The 17,455-nt window shown below is 43.0% G+C and overlaps 1 protein-coding gene across 1 annotated transcript; it reads left to right on the plus strand.

Moving 5' to 3' along the window:
- Nucleotides 1–507: 507 nt before the first annotated feature.
- Nucleotides 508–1,425, plus strand: LOC119902940. Its single transcript, XM_038719345.1, has 2 exons — nt 508–950; nt 1,044–1,425. The coding sequence occupies exons 1-2, from the start codon at nt 508–510 to the stop codon at nt 1,423–1,425; spliced, it is 825 nt and encodes a 274-aa protein (XP_038575273.1).
- Nucleotides 1,426–17,455: the final 16,030 nt, after the last annotated feature.

Consider the following 17,455-nt stretch of genomic DNA (forward strand, 5'->3'; position numbering starts at 1 on the left):
CACAACTTCCAGGTTTGCGCTGCCACTGGAATGTCCCCCTTCATGAGTTCACTGGGCTACCAACCCCCCCTGTTCCCATCCCAGGAAGCAGAAGTAGCGGTCCCCTCGGTACGGGCCCACTTCCGCCGTTGCCGCCGCATCTGGAAGGAGACCACGGCCGCCTTACAGCGCACCGCGGCCCGCAATCGCCGGTTGGCAGACCGGCATCGCACTCCAGCCCCCGCCTACCGGCCTGGACAACATGTGTGGCTCTCCTCCAGAGACCTCCCCTGCAAACCTCTTCAAAGAAACTCGCCCCCCGGTTCATCGGCCCCTATCCCATCGAGGCCGTCATCAACCCCTCCGCGGTTCGCCTGATACTCCCCCCTCACATGAGAGTCCACCCGGTCTTCCACGTCTCACGGGTCAAGCCCGTCTCCACCAGCTCCCTCTCTGTGCCAGTGGCAGCGCCTCCCCCTCCCCGGATGGTCGACGGACACCCTGCTTACACTGTGCGCCGCCTCCTGGATGTGCGACGTAGAGGTCGAGGCTACCGGTACTTGGTGGATTGGGCCGGCTACGGCCCAGAGGAGCGCTCCTGGATCCCTGCCAGTCAAATCCTGGATCCTTCCCTCCTGTCCGACTTCTACCGGGCTCACCCAGACAAACCGGGGGGTCCGCCTGGAGGCGTCCGTTGAGGGGGGGGCCCCTGTCGCGGTGGCAGCCCGGCTGTCGGTGAGTGTCCTGTTTCTCCTTTCCCTCACATTCTGGTTTCTCCTGTGCCTCCTCTCTCTCTCTGTGTGTGTGCTCTCTCCCTCCCTGCTCCGGAGCCCGGCTGGCTACCCACACCTGCACCTCGTTTACCTCCATCCCCGGCCGCCGCACCTGCCAGCCATCAGCCTCATCACTGCCAGTATATCTACCCCGGCTTTCCACTCCACCCTCGCTCGATCGTCGCAGCTCTTGACCTGGTGTCGCCGCTTCGTTCTGGCTTTATTTCTTATACTCCTTTTGCCTCTTGTCCTCTTGCCTACTAACCCTGTCTCTCTGTTTTTCCCCGCCAGGTTCACTCACCTCTGCCTCCCAGCTCGGCCAGCCGGGCTCGCTCGCCTGCCTCCTCCTCTCGCCGCCTCCACGACACCCCCCCGGCTTCTCGCACCCCGCCTGGACCCCCGTCTCCATGTCCTCACCTACCCGTCTGCCAGCCTCCCCCCTAGCCTCCAGCCTTGTGCCCTCCGTTCCTCCAGCTTCTCGGTTCCCCGAGTCCTCGTCTGCCTCTCCCCCTCCTTCCACCTGCCCTCGCCTCGAGCCTGTTTTTTCCTCAATAAACCTCTTTTTCACCCTCAGCGTTGCGTTTGGGTCCGTTCTGTCTCCCACCGTTACAAGAAGTACCTGTTGCAGTTGATGGATTCGTCTTTCTTCAGAATATCACACTTTTCTATCTAAAACTTCAGGCTAAACTACTATTGCCAGCTACTACAATACAAACTATTATTGAGGGATATCAAGATGTCCATCATGTCAGTCTGACAAATCTGCTTAATACCTTGAGTGAGAAACTAACTGTCCTTGGAATCCCAGAGGCCACAATTAGTAACATTATGGATGAAATGAGAAAAGACGATCAGCCTGTAACAGTGGGCCTTTGAGCACAGACCAGAAAAGAAAGACGGCTTTTAAAAAACATTTTAATTATGTTGAGCCGGTGCCTCAGTTATTAGGTATCAATGAGAAAGGTAAGGAATCGTTTGCCCAGTATGTGCCTATTAAAGAAACATTGGCTGCACTTTTTAAAAGCAAGTCCATGCAGGAACAGTATGCAGCAACACATTCCCAACCATCATCAGAGGGTATTTTCCAGGATGTAAATGATGGGAAGGGAGCTCAGTGCAACCCTTTATTTAAAGCGGAGCCATCTTCTCTTGGTCATCCACTTGGTTCTTCTAAAAAGAAACACAAGATTCTAGTAGTTTATCTCACTTTAACAGATATTTTGCCTCATAACAGATCATCCATAGATCAAATGCAGCTTGTTCTCTTGTGTAAGGAGCAGGACTTCAAATATTTTGGGATGGACAAGGTATTTGAGCCCCTCATTAAAGACCTGAAAGCTCTTGAGGAAACTGGCATCGAGATAAATAATGGACAAATTGTCAGAGGTCGACTGTGTGCTGTTTCTGGTGACAATTTAGGGTCTCACTGTATTGGCGGATTTGTTGAGAACTTTAGTGTGAGCCATTATTTCTGCAGGTATTGTGATATAAAAAGATCAAGTTTTGAGAGCTCTCCATTATTATGTGGCAACAAGCGTACAGAACAGTCTTTTCTGAATCATCTACAAGAATTAGAAAACACTGGTACAAATTCTGAATGTGGTATCAAGTCAAACTCTCCTTTTAACCAACTGTCCTTCTTTCATGTTTGCCAGCCTGGATTACCCCCATGTCTTGGCCATGACCTGTTTGAAGGCAGCTCTTTCCCAATGAGCCCCTGAAGCCCAAACATCACTATTTACTTCATTATCCAGAGCTCATTACACACTTTGGTCCCCTTATTCGCCTTTGGACTCTCAGGTTTGAGAGTAAGCACACATTCTTCAAAAGATGTGCTAGGAAGTTACTGTAGCAGACCTAAAAATTTTTTGTTATGCATTTTAATAAATTTATGAGAATTGATACCCAATTATGAATTAAAATTCATAAAATCAAAATTTCCTTGTTAAGGGCACCACCGGAGTTGTTATAATCCTAGAGTCTCTGGACCTCTAGGTAGTTTGAATAGTTATACAATTATTACTAGTGATCAGTTAGTTAATAATCGCTCAATTATCTTAAATCAGTCAGTCAGTCTCATATCTAAAGGGTCAATTCTCTTGGCAGGAACTAGAAATAGGCAACACACACAGCTCTTGATTATATTACAGTGAATTTATTCTCTAACTAAGGTGATAAAAAGATGGTTGGATACAGGGAACATAAACATTTGCTGAACAATGAGCCTGGAGGTTCGGTTGTGGGAAGCATTTGACTCATACGGCATAGAAGAGCTACTGAAAGTAAACTAATGCTGTGATTTTAGGAGTTAAAATGGACATCTGATCACAGAACGTGTGTTAAGTCTTACTGCTTGTCGACAGCCTGCTTTTGGCCTGTTGCAAGGTCCCACGCTAGCTGCCGATCCTGGCTTTTTGCTAGGGATTCTCCAGGGTTCTCCGTGTCTGATTGAAAACGCCTCCTCCGTCTGGCAATTCGGCTGTTTTCAGGTTTCCTTTGTTGTAGCTGGCGAGACCACGTGGCTTGGTCTGACCTCAGTGAAGTTGGCTCGACGAAAAAGGCTTAAAATGGAACTTGGTCATTCCTGAATTAGTCCAGTGTAACTTAACGGGCTGATAACTTTAACAAACAAAAGAAATAAAGAACATAAAACAAACTGAAGGCAGATCGATGTCGCGGCACTTCATGTGTGTAGCTTCAGGCGAACAAAGTCCTGTTTGTTTCGCTGGCCGAGTCTGGGCGTTGCCTGGCGAGGCACGCTGCGCGTGCCGAAGCGTCCAGAGGGCTGAGCAGGGTGGAAGAGCCAACAGTGAAGAGAAGAGAGCGAAGCGAGGTCGCGTGTCGCTCTTTTGTTGCCTGGGGCGTGGTTCCCCAGGGGGCGTCTCAGGTTTCCCCAAGGGACTGCCTTTCTAAACTTAATGTCTAAAGAAAAGAAATCTATTTGCACGTATTATAATCAAATATTTCCACACAATCGAACCTCAATGGTTGAACGGTTGTACTGTTCTAGGAATTTGGTAGCAGGAAACAATTGTCACATTATTGGTCAGGATATTTATACATTTAACGGCATTTCCGACAAGGGCATGTAATACTTATTTCGTCCACTTGGGGGAGCTCAGGTTACATGAGGACAGCTTGGATTAAATCAAAGATCGTCTCTCCTTAGGAACTGGGAATTTGTTGATTCATCCTTAAATTCAAGCTGGCGATTAAGAGTATCGTAAAACATTTCTTTGTCATCATTTCTAAAGGAATTTTGTAAGAAAGTATTATGAACAAGCATTGATTACATTAGATGAAGGAGTGTCTTGCTGAAAATAAAAACACTGCACAAGTAACTTTCTTTTCAGCACTAATATCAACAACAGATAGCAACAACAGTTAACATAAGTACTCAAATAGAGGCAAACGTAATCAGGTAACTAAAGATTTAATTAAATGTTTTGAGTCTTTGGAGACTGCAGTCCTTTGTCATCCAAAGTTCAGTGTCTGGACCATGTCACACTTGGGTGAGACAGGGGTTTTCCTTTTTGATGTGGTAAAATAAAGAATAAGGTCAGTTGCCACGGAAACGTATGTGGGGGGTGCCAGTTTTGATAGGCTGTTCAGGGAGATGCCAATGGCTGGTTTGTGTCCCTTTGTCAGTTTAACAGTCAGGCCCCGCGTTATCAGCTTCGGAATCAAAAAGGTGCCAGTTTTATGGTCGGGATAGCACTTAGAGAAAGCAACTTTGACCCCTCCCCTTCTTCTCTGGGGAGGAGAAAGGAATTTGGAGTAGCTCCAAATTTATTCAATATAAAATGCACAAATCCACACCGTTGTTCACTACATTACATAATTTCAAGAACATCTGCAAGACAGTCGCAGAAAGACACCAGCTCTTCCAGGCATACTTGAGTGCAGGTAAAATGTTTCAGCCGAGTGTGTTACTGGATAATGAGATGACATTCTATGTAAATGACTACAGCAACAAAATCCGAGAGGCTGTTGTTGGTTTGCATTTTGAATCTAAAGATACAGTAGCATCTCACACAGTGACGGTGAAGGGCACATCATACAAAAAGGGCATGTTTATTTTGCTGGGAAAACTGAAGAAGAGTTGGAGGTTGGCAAGATAGAGCTGGTCATTGTGCACCATGGCTCTGTGTCCTCTGTCTCAGAAAAATATTGTTTTGTTAAGTTGAGGGACATTGGGGTCTATAGTGTTTTGGGGACACCTCAAGAGCAGTTTGTTTGCGTGAGGCATGATGATCTACTGGCTTATTATCCTTTGCCAGCCTACACAATGTGTGACATTACAATGATCTGTCTCCATCACTCCTTTGCAGAGACATGGCTGCAGCACAGGAGCAGCTCAGGAGGACTGTGTTGGCAGTACTCCCGGACCTCCCCGCAGACACACAACTACCGCAACTACCTTGATGGCAGGCCTGTAAGAACTTGGTGTGGAGAACAAGGAGGACATGAGCCTTCTAAGTGAAGAAAATCTTCTGCCCTTTCTCAGTGTGGTCCAGTCTAGAAAGCTTCTCCGTGCCTTTTCATCTCAAGGTAACCGTAGGTTGGGTGGTTCGGGTTCTATGGGTGGTTCTGGGATGGGGGTGGTCGTCTGCATAGAGGGATACAAAACACTTTTATCCTACATCCTATTTAATGATTTAACTGTTTTTAATTCTAAGTATATTAGGCTACACATCGAAATGTTCACAGTTGAACTTGTAAACCTTGGGTGCGTTTGTAAATTCACTCCAAGCACCCTCAGCATGTGATTTGTTTTTTTTATACGGTATGATTGTGGCGTGATGTATTAACTGATGTATTTGGCAGATTGTGAAATCCACTTTTGTTTTGTGCCCTAAAAGTTGCAACATTGATGGCCAAATGGATTTCCCACCCTGGTCACCAATCAAATTTTTTTTGAAGCGTGACATGATATGACCTTGGCTGTCAGGTGGCTTTCTACAGTTGTTTTTTGGGGCTACCACGACAAAAAGTTTGAAATAAAAGAAAAATGAATGGTTTTATTTTATAGAAAATATGATTGGTGTTTAAATACACCATAATATGTCTGGATCATAGGGGTCTAATGGTGCAATAGCAATGTGGCCGATGGCAATGGCAAATGTTTCTTTTTTCTCAGATTTTGTTATAAGATTGGGCTTCGTTTGAGTCTGATGCTGAAATTGACTATAAATGCTCCCATAAAAGCTTATATCCTTGTATCCTCTCTTTTTTTCGCCATTTTCTGTTTGTATCTTTGAAGGTTAACTGGGGAGAAGATGACGCTAGAGATTGTCAGCCATTGCATCGAATCCTGCTGCCAGAAGAGCGATAGTCAGAGAGCTTGTTGATCAAATGAGGGTGCACAATGCAAATCCAAATAGAGGGATCTGTTTGAAAGTTGTAAACGATATAATACAGAAGTACCCCACATGTTTTGGGGATGTGGATGATGATGAAAATACAGCTGGGGCATCGCTCGTCGAGCAAGTAAAAACCAGAATCGAGCACGTCAACCAAAACAACACATTGGCACGGTTAAGGAAGAATAAGCACAGAAATTGGCAGGAGAGGAAAAATGGAAGAGGTCCCGTTGATCAATATGGATGTGTCTGATGGGCACCTCAAGAACTCCCCTCAGGGGAGACTGATGAAACCCTACAAGAGATGAAGACTCAGATGCAGCAGCTATATGCCCATGTAGGAATAGTGGAAATTATATTTAGCCATCTTTAGGCACAAACCTACATTTTATTTTTGAGTATTGATGCATCCAAATTTTGACTCCCCCCACCCCTAGGAAGGAATGTCAGGCATGGAGAGAGGAGCGCTTCAGAGATGGCTTCAGAGAACCTACATTCTCCAGCGTTGTGATCTCAATTCTCAATTTTTGAGACGCTGTGTGGAGGACACAGCGTCTCAAAAATTAAGGATGACTGGCCCTTTCCTCTTCTCCTTGAAGGGCCTGTTCTCGCATTTCAGTGAACTGACCGGAATTCCTATCCAGGAGAAGCTGCCAGCTGCCATAGACAACAGGAGTCAGAACATCATAGAGTACTTTCAACAGCAGAAGACACCAGGAGTGGGGAAGGTTCTGGAAGCCTACGATGAAGAGAGTGGCAACAAAGCTATCTGCACCATTATGTGCCTGCTTGCTCACTTCAAGGAGGGGGATGGTATCTTCCTTACGGCTGATGTGAGTATAACTTGCAGTGCATATCCATAAATTAACCATTCCCTCACTCTCTCCCTCCCATCTCTGTCCTGCTATTTTGTAATTGTTAATTACCAGAAATCAGTCACCAGCCCCATCCTTTGCTATGGACACTTTGCACAAGTTATTCAAATATTCCATAGACTCTGAACAGCCTGAGTATCAGACCAAAGCTAGCGCTTCAGTCTGACACCCGTCTCATTCAAAGCGTTTACAAAGGGGGAGGGCTTTAGATACCTTTTCAAAAGAAAACTAAAACTGCCTCAATCTATATTATCCGTTCTCCGAGGCAGTCAGCGCACAGGCAGACATTGCTTGAAAATGGGCCCTCGGCTGATTGGTTCATCACGTTTAGTCCCGTCCACCCCCAGCGGTCATTGGGCTAACATTCTTCCGGTCTGGCTGTACTTGTTGCTCTGAATGGGGAATGCAGACCCGAGACGGAGCTTACTTACCAAAGTGGGCGGAGTCCGTGGTCTGATCCAGGCTATACTCTGATGGGTTAGCCATTGCTTCCTGCCATGTAGTTCATAAAATTATTTTAATTTACTGTTTTATTGACATGGCATCCATATTTAAAATAAATATTTGCCATGTGCAGTTGTTTCTACATTTGGCACCATAAATTGAAGCTGATTTCCCCCTTGGTGTTGAGTTGAACATTACAGCTCTTGGGGCAAGTTTTCTTTGTCGTTGTTTACTCAACTTACCCATGGTTAACTTATGTTTTTTATTCTCCAGCCCTCTGCCACGGCTGCTGATATTGAGAGAGCTGTCACTCTGCCAAGCACACCTTGATTAGTTGTACCAGGTATAATCTTCCCTTATTTTGTGGAAGTTAATTCTTTAATTAATTCATGTGGTTGAGGGAGGAGTTTGGCTTTCTTTGAGTTGTTGATGGAGGGTGCGGGGGTCAAAGGAGATAATAATGTTCAAGTGGAGGTGTGCGAGTCTTTCTCCACTTGAACATTAATGAATTCATGTAGGTGGCAATAGTGTGTTGTGCAGCTTTTAGTTATCATATTGTTAATGGGTTTCAGGAGAGATACTGCGTGGCGCAGACATGTGGATTATGTCCATGGAAGGAGCATGTGTGATGGGGCCCCACAGCAACCTCCTGCATGGATTGGCAGCAGTCTTCGCTGCCTACTATGTCTTCAACTTGCAATATCCGTCAGAAGCCGCAAGCACACTTGAATTCATTCAGAGGTGAGATCAGATTTTACACATTGCTTTGCAGTTATAAGAAAAAACTCAAATTATGCTTTCCAATTTAGTGAGAAAGGGATGAGTGAGGAGAGGCATGAGAGAGGCGAGGGGATGGGGAGAGATGGTTGACGATCGCACACACAGACACTCACTCAATCTCTCACAGGCACATACTCAGGGGTTAAAGTATTTCGGCACCACGCCGGATCTCCGGCGTGGTGCCTGCCGTGGTGCGCTGGGTCTGCGCTGTCCGCGTTCCTGGTGTAGCAAGAATCGCTGACATCAGTTGAATCTACGAGTGCGTAGAATTCAGCGTAATACTTGCGTGTAGAGGCCTGCTGTAGCTCGGGTGTTAGAATCACGGTTTAGAGACTTTCTATTTGTAAACAATGCTCATGAATTTAGACCTGAAAATAGACCTACCCCTCCGCATCTAATAGTCTGCTTGTTTGGGAAATGGCTGAGATAATTATGAAAGTAAATTGAATGAAAATAATAATTTAAAAATATACAGGCTATAAAATAGGAAATCAGATTTTACTGATGCAAAGCTTTTAAAGGGAGATGCATCACTGTTTCAGCCCAATTTCTATCCGATGCACACCACTCCAACCGGTGCACTCGCATCGCAGACCCTTGCATCGATCGTGCCAAGCCACAGACACATACACTCAGACATACATACTCATATAGCCTACAGTGACTCTCAGTCTCACACACACAAGCACTCAGTCATTCATAAAGATTCCTTAATGTTTCATGTCATGGTTATGACCATGTCATATCTGTCTTAAATGTTACCTGATAAGTGTGTTTTTCCCCCTGTTTTCAGAGCCTTTTGCGGCATAAATCCCCAGACGGGCAGCAAGGCAGAGAAAAAACGAGGGCTGAACGCACCAGTTTGCACACTTTTGAGGAAACTGCTGGATTTTGAATTGGTGGGCAGGGGAAATTAGAGGACATTAGTGGGCAGGGGACATTGGGGACATTAGTGGGCAGGTGACATTGGGGACATTAGTATGTTTGACAACTCATGTTCAACCAGTTTGGAACACTAATAGATTGTTTGTGCATTGTGCACTCTGTTTTCTCATCAGTTTTAAGAGAAAATAAAATATATTTAAAAAAAATATTAACTGTTTTGTTTTTCTTTGCAGAAGTCTGAAAGAGGACATTTATCCAAGTTACAACATTAATTGTAATATTTACAATATTCTGTCCTGTGAATTACAGAAAATCCCTAAAATTACAGGAAATTCCTGGCTACTGAGTTGCAGTAAATATAAATTTTGCTGTAATATTTACAGTATTATATCCTGTGAAATTACAGGAAGTACAGTACCTTGTTGTAGTTATTTTACAATAACAATCTTGTATACTGTTTACAGTAAATTTACGGCAACTATTAGCCAGGAATTTCCTGTAAAATTACAAGAAATTTCTAACAGTGTAGAAGCTGGCTGTTTTATATCAGTATGTTAAGGCTAAAACAGCCTAAGTTTATGGTTTCCAGTGACTTCTTGGACTTTGGAGTCAAATTTATGTCACTTTCTGTTGTTTAGACAGATCAGTCACAGGACAAAGTGTTTCATTAGATTCAAGATTCTTGATGGTGTTGTCTCTGTGAGTCTTCTGGGTAAGTTTGAAGCCATTTGGAGCTCAATTCAGACATTTCTAAATTAAAGCCTCTTAAAGGTAGAAGCTGGCTGTTTTAGCCTTAACATACTGAGTTGATGGCTTCCAGTGACTTGTTGGACTTGGGATTCAATATCAGGTCTATCTGTTGATTTACACAGATCAGTCACAGGACAGAGTGTTTCACCAAATCTCTTCTTTACAACAAAAAATACCAATTTGATACACCCATATTTCACTGAAAACGACTTTCTTGTTTCTTAAGCCTAAGCGAGTGTGTAAGCTCTTTTTGTGGATTTTATGAGCTAACAACCACCTAATAAGTTCTAAATGGAGTTTTAATACCAAAATACAACTGTATGATGGGTGTGAGACGCTGATTTGAGCTATTGTGATTTGGGGCCCTATGTGGCCCCTGAAAGAAACTAGCTTGGGAAAGGCGGCAGAAGGTTGAGATTGAAGATTCTTGATGGTGTTGTCTCTGTAAGTCTTTTGGGTAAGTTTGAAGCCATTTGGAGCTCATCTCAAAGATTCTACATGAAAGCCTCTAAAAGGTAGAAGCAGGCTGTTTTAGCCTGTACACACTGAGTTGATGGCTTCCAGTGACTTGTTGGACTTTGGAGTCAAATTTAGCTCACTTTCTGTTGTTTTACACAGATCAGTCACAGGACAGAGTGTTTCACCAGATCTCACCTTTACAACAAACAATACCAATTTGATACACCCATATTTCACTGAACAGGACTCTCTTGCTTCTCAAGCCTAAGCGAGTGTGTAAAGCTCCTTTTGTGGACTTTATGATCTAGCAGCCACCTAATAAGTTCTAAATGGAGTTTTAATACCAAAATACAACTGTATGATGGGTGTGGGACGCTGATTTGAGCTGTTGTGATTTGGGACCCCTATGTGGCCCCTGAAAGAAACTAGCTTGGGAAAGGCGGCAGAAGGTTGAGATTCAAGATTCTTGATGGAGTTGTCTCTGTGAGTCTTCTGGGTAAGTTTGAAGCCATTTGGAGCTCAACTCAGAGATTTCTACATGAAAGCCTCTAAAAGGTAGAAGCAGGCTGTTTAGCCTGTACACACTGAGTTGATGGCTTCCAGTGACTTGTTGGACTTTGGATTAAATTTCAGGTCTATCTGTTGTTTTACACAGATCAGTCACAGGGCAGAGTGTTTCACCAGATTTCTTCATTACAACAAGAAATACCAATTTCATACAGCCATATTTCACTGAACAGGACTCATGTAAAGATTCTACATGAAAGCCTCCAAAAGGTAGAAGCAGGCTGTTTTAGCCTGTACACACTGAGTTGATGGCTTCCAGTGACTTGTTGGACTTTGGAGTCAAATTTAACTCACTTTCTGTTGTGTTACACATATCAGTCACAGGACAGAGTGTTTCACCAGATTTCTTCTTTACAACAAAAAATACCAATTTGATACACCCATATTTCACTGAAAAGTACTCTTTGCTTCTCAAGCCTAAGCGAGTGTGTAAAGCTCCTTTTGTGGATTTTATGAGCTAACAACCACCTAATAAGTTCTAAATGTAGGTTTAATACCAAAATACAACTGTATAATGGGTGTGAGACGCTGATTTGAGCTGTTGTAATTTTGGGGCCCCTATGTGGCCCCTGAAAGAAACTAGCTTGGGAAAGGCGGCAGAAGGTTGAGATTGAAGATTCTTGATGGTGTTGTCTCTCTAAGTCTTCTGGGTAGTTTGAAGCCATTTGGAGCTCAACTCAAAGATTTCTACATGAAAGTCTCCAAAAGGTAGAAGCAGGCTCTTTTAGCCTGTACACACTGAGTTGATGGCTTCCAGTGACCTGTTGGACTTTGGAGTCAAATTTAACTCACCTTCTGTTGTTTTACACAGATCACTCACAGGACAGAGTGTTTCACCAGATCTCACCTTTACAACAATCAATACCAATTTCATACAGCCATATTTCACTGAACAGGACTCATGTAAAGATTTCTACATGAAAGCCTCTAAAAGGTAGAAGCAGGCTGTTTTAGCCTGTACACACTGAGTTGATGGCTTCCAGTGACCTGTTGGACTTTGGAGTCAAATTTAACTCACTTTCTGTTGTTTTACACAGATCAGTCACAGGGCAGAGTGTTTCACCAGATTTCTTCTTTACAACAAAAAATACCAATTTGATACACCCATATTTCACTGAACAGGACTCTCTTGCTTCTCAAGCCTAAGCGAGTGTGTAAAGCTCTTTTTGTGGATTTTATGAGCTAACAACCACCTAATAAGTTCTAAATGGAGTTTTAATACCAAAATACAACTGTATGATGGGTGTGAGACGCTGATTTGAGCTGTTGTGATTTGGGGCCCCTATGTGGCCCCTGAAAGAAACTAGCTTGGGAAAGGCGGCAGAAGGTTGAGATTGAAGATTCTTGATGGTGTTGTCTCTGTAAGTCTTTGGGTAAGTTTGAAGCCATTTGGAGCTCATCTCAAAGATTTCTACATGAAAGCCTCTAAAAGGTAGAAGCAGGCTGTTTTAGCCTGTACACAATGAGTTGATGGCTCCAGTGACCTGTTGGACTTTGGAGTCAAATTTAACTCACTTTCTGTTTTTTACACAGTCAGTCACAGGGCAGAGTGTTTCACCAGATTTCTTCTTTACAACAAAAAATACCAATTTCATACAGCCATATTTCACTGAACAGGACTCATGTAAAGATTTCTACATGAAAGTCTCCAAAAGGTAGAAGCAGGCTCTTTTAGCCTGTACACACTGAGTTGATGGCTTCCAGTGACCTGTTGGACTTTGGAGTCAAATTTAGCTCACTTTCTGTTGTTTTACACAGATCAGTCACAGGACAGAGTGTTTCACCAGATCTCACCTTTACAACAAACAATACCAATTTGATACACCCATATTTCACTGAACAGGACTCTCTTGCTTCTCAATCCTAAGCGAGTGTGTAAAGCTCCTTTTGTGGACTTTATGATGTAGCAGCCACCTAATAAGTTCTAAATGGAGTTTTAATACCAAAATACAACTGTATGATGGGTGTGGGACGCTGATTTGAGCTGTTGTGATTTGGGACCCTATGTGGCCCCTGAAAGAAACTAGCTTGGGAAAGGCGGCAGAAGGTTGAGATTCAAGATTCTTGATGGAGTTGTCTCTGTGAGTCTTCTGGGTAAGTTTGAAGCCATTTGGAGCTCAACTCAGAGATTTCTACATGAAAGCCTCTAGAAAGGTAGAAGCAGGCTGTTTAGCCTGTACACACTGAGTTGATGGCTTCCAGTGACCTGTTGGACTTTGGAGTCAAATTTAACTCACTTCTGTTGTTTTACACAGATCAGTCACAGGGCAGAGTGTTTCAACAGATTTCTTCTTTACAACAAAAATACCAATTTGATACACCCATATTTCACTGAACAGGACTCTCTTGCTTCTCAAGCCTAAGCGAGTGTGTAAAGCTCCTTTTGTGGACTTTATGATCTAACAGCCACCTAATGAGTTCTAAATGGAGTTTTAATACCAAAATACACCTGTATGATGGGTGTGGGACGCTGATTTGAGCTGTTGTGATTTGGGGCCCCTACGTGATACTATGATGTAGCAGCCACCTAATAAGTTCTAAATGGAGTTTTAATACCAAAATACAACTGTATGATGGGTGTGGGACGCTGATTTGAGCTGTTGTGATTTGGGACCCCTATGTGGCCCCTGAAAGAAACTAGCTTGGGAAAGGCGGCAGAAGGTTGAGATTCAAGATTCTTGATGGAGTTGTCTCTGTGAGTCTTCTGGGTAAGTTTGAAGCCATTTGGAGCTCAACTCAGAGATTTCTACATGAAAGCCTCTAGAAAGGTAGAAGCAGGCTGTTTTAGCCTGTACACACTGAGTTGATGGCTTCCAGTGACCTGTTGGACTTTGGAGTCAAATTTAACTCACTTTCTGTTGTTTTACACAGATCAGTCACAGGGCAGAGTGTTTCAACAGATTTCTTCTTTACAACAAAAAATACCAATTTGATACACCCATATTTCACTGAACAGGACTCTCTTGCTTCTCAAGCCTAAGCGAGTGTGTAAAGCTCCTTTTGTGGACTTTATGATCTAACAGCCACCTAATGAGTTCTAAATGGAGTTTTAATACCAAAATACACCTGTATGATGGGTGTGGGACGCTGATTTGAGCTGTTGTGATTTGGGGCCCCTACGTGGCCCCTGAAAGAAACTAGCTTGGGAAAGGCGGCAGAAGGTTGAGATTCAAGATTCTTGATGGAGTTGTCTCTGTGAGACTTCTGGGTAAGTTTGAAGCCATTTGGAGCTCAACTCAGAGATTTCTACATGAAAGCCTCTAAAAGGTAGAAGCAGGCTGTTTTAACCTGTACACACTGAGTTGATGGCTTCCAGTGACTTGTTGGACTTTGGATTAAATTTCAGGTCTATCTGTTGTTTTACACAGATCAGTCACAGGGCAGAGTGTTTCACCAGATTTCTTCATTACAACAAGAAATACCAATTTCATACAGCCATATTTCACTGAACAGGACTCATGTAAAGATTTCTACATGAAAGCCTCCAAAAGGTAGAAGCAGGCTGTTTTAGCCTGTACACACTGAGTTGATGGCTTCCAGTGACTTGTTGGACTTTGGAGTCAAATTTAACTCACTTTCTGTTGTGTTACACATATCAGTCACAGGACAGAGTGTTTCACCAGATTTCTTCTTTACAACAAAAAATACCAATTTGATACACCCATATTTCACTGAAAAGTACTCTTTTGCTTCTCAAGCCTAAGCGAGTGTGTAAAGCTCCTTTTGTGGATTTTATGAGCTAACAACCACCTAATAAGTTCTAAATGTAGGTTTAATACCAAAATACAACTGTATGATGGGTGTGAGACGCTGATTTGAGCTTTTGTAATTTTGGGGCCCCTATGTGGCCCCTGAAAGAAACTAGCTTGGGAAAGGCGGCAGAAGGTTGAGATTGAAGATTCTTGATGGTGTTGTCTCTGTAAGTCTTCTGGGTAAGTTTGAAGCCATTTGGAGCTCAACTCAAAGATTTCTACATGAAAGTCTCCAAAAGGTAGAAGCAGGCTCTTTTAGCCTGTACACACTGAGTTGATGGCTTCCAGTGACCTGTTGGACTTTGGAGTCAAATTTAACTCACCTTCTGTTGTTTTACACAGATCACTCACAGGACAGAGTGTTTCACTAGATCTCACCTTTACAACAATCAATACCAATTTCATACAGCCATATTTCACTGAACAGGACTCATGTAAAGATTTCTACATGAAAGCCTCTAAAAGGTAGAAGCAGGCTGTTTTAGCCTGTACACACTGAGTTGATGGCTTCCAGTGACCTGTTGGACTTTGGAGTCAAATTTAACTCACTTTCTGTTGTTTTACACAGATCACAGGGCAGAGTGTTTCAACAGATTTCTTCTTTACAACAAAAAATACCAATTTGATACACCCATATTTCACTGAACAGGACTCTCTTGCTTCTCAAGCCTAAGCGAGTGTGTAAAGCTCTTTTTGTGGATTTTATGAGCTAACAACCACCTAATAAGTTCTAAATGGAGTTTTAATACCAAAATACAACTGTATGATGGGTGTGAGACGCTGATTTGAGCTATTGTGATTTGGGGCCCCTATGTGGCCCCTGAAAGAAACTAGCTTGGGAAAGGCGGCAGAAGGTTGAGATTGAAGATTCTTGATGGTGTTGTCTCTGTAAGTCTTTTGGGTAAGTTTGAAGCCATTTGGAGCTCATCTCAAAGATTTCTACATGAAAGCCTCTAAAAGGTAGAAGCAGGCTGTTTTAGCCTGTACACAATGAGTTGATGGCTTCCAGTGACCTGTTGGACTTTGGAGTCAAATTTAACTCACTTTCTGTTTTTTACACAGTTCAGTCACAGGGCAGAGTGTTTCACCAGATTTCTTCTTTACAACAAAAAATACCAATTTCATACAGCCATATTTCACTGAACAGGACTCATGTAAAGATTTCTACATGAAAGTCTCCAAAAGGTAGAAGCAGGCTCTTTTAGCCTGTACACACTGAGTTGATGGCTTCCAGTGACCTGTTGGACTTTGGAGTCAAATTTAGCTCACATTCTGTTGTTTTACACAGATCAGTCACAGGACAGAGTGTTTCACCAGATCTCACCTTTACAACAAACAATACCAATTTGATACACCCATATTTCACTGAACAGGACTCTCTTGCTTCTCAATCCTAAGCGAGTGTGTAAAGCTCCTTTTGTGGACTTTATGATCTAGCAGCCACCTAATAAGTTCTAAATGGAGTTTTAATACCAAAATACAACTGTATGATGGGTGTGGGACGCTGATTTGAGCTGTTGTGATTTGGGGCCCCTACGTGGCCCCTGAAAGAAACTAGCTTGGGAAAGGCGGCAGAAGGTTGAGATTCAAGATTCTTGTTGGAGTTGTCTCTGTGAGACTTCTGGGTAAGTTTGAAGCCATTTGGAGCTCAACTCAGAGATTTCTACATGAAAGCCTCTAAAAGGTAGAAGCAGGCTGTTTTAGCCTTAACATACTGAGTTGATGGCTTCCAGTGACTTGTTGGACTTTGGATTAAATTTCAGGTCTATCTGTTGTTTTACACAGATCAGTCACAGGACACAGTGTTTCACCAGATTTCTTCTTTACAACAAAAAATACCAATTTGATACACCCATATTTCACTGAACAGGACTCATGTAAAGATTTCTACATGAAAGCCTCCAAAAGGTAGAAGCAGGCTGTTTTAGCCTGTACACACTGAGTTGATGGCTTCCAGTGACTTGTTGGACTTTGGAGTCAAATTTAACTCACTTTCTGTTGTGTTACACATATCAGTCACAGGACAGAGTGTTTCACCAGATTTCTTCTTTACAACAAAAAATACCAATTTGATACACCCATATTTCACTGAACAGTACTCTTTTGCTTCTCAAGCCTAAGCGAGTGTGTAAAGCTCCTTTTGTGGATTTTATGAGCTAACAACCACCTAATAAGTTCTAAATGTAGGTTTAATACCAAAATACAACTGTATGATGGGTGTGAGACGCTGATTTGAGCTGTTGTGATTTGGGGCCCCTATGTGGCCCCTGAAAGAAACTAGCTTGGGAAAGGCGGCAGAAGGTTGAGATTGAAGATTCTTGATGGTGTTGTCTCTGTAAGTCTTCTGGGTAAGTTTGAAGCCATTTGGAGCTCAACTCAAAGATTTCTACATGAAAGTCTCCAAAAGGTAGAAGCAGGCTCTTTTAGCCTGTACACACTGAGTTGATGGCTTCCAGTGACCTGTTGGACTTTGGAGTCAAATTTAACTCACCTTCTGTTGTTTTACACAGATCAGTCACAGGACAGAGTGTTTCACCTGATCTCACCTTTACAACAATCAATACCAATTTCATACAGCCATATTTCACTGAACAGGACTCATGTAAAGATTTCTACATGAAAGCCTCTAAAAGGTAGAAGCAGGCTGTTTTAGCCTGTACACACTGAGTTGATGGCTTCCAGTGACCTGTGGACTTTGGAGTCAAATTTAACTCACTTTCTGTTGTTTTACACAGATCACTCACAGGGCAGAGTGTTTCAACAGATTCTTCTTTACAACAAAAAATACCAATTTGATACACCATATTTCACTGAACAGGACTCTCTTG

This window comes from Micropterus salmoides, unplaced genomic scaffold, assembly GCF_014851395.1.
Source record: "Micropterus salmoides isolate LMB-PRFRI ecotype aquatic unplaced genomic scaffold, ASM1485139v1 Ms_hic_scaffold_14, whole genome shotgun sequence".
In the NCBI taxonomy this organism is placed as follows: Eukaryota; Metazoa; Chordata; class Actinopteri; order Centrarchiformes; family Centrarchidae; genus Micropterus; species Micropterus salmoides.

Excerpts from the sequence above, each read along its gene's own strand:
- LOC119902940 (XM_038719345.1), top strand. The coding sequence starts at position 508 with ATGTGCGACGTAGAGGTCGAGGCTACCGGTACTTGGTGGATTGGGCCG. Across the intron at positions 951-1,043 it reads TCGTCGCAGCTCTTGACCTG|GTTCACTCACCTCTGCCTCC; the intron begins GTGTCGCCGCTT and ends TTTCCCCGCCAG.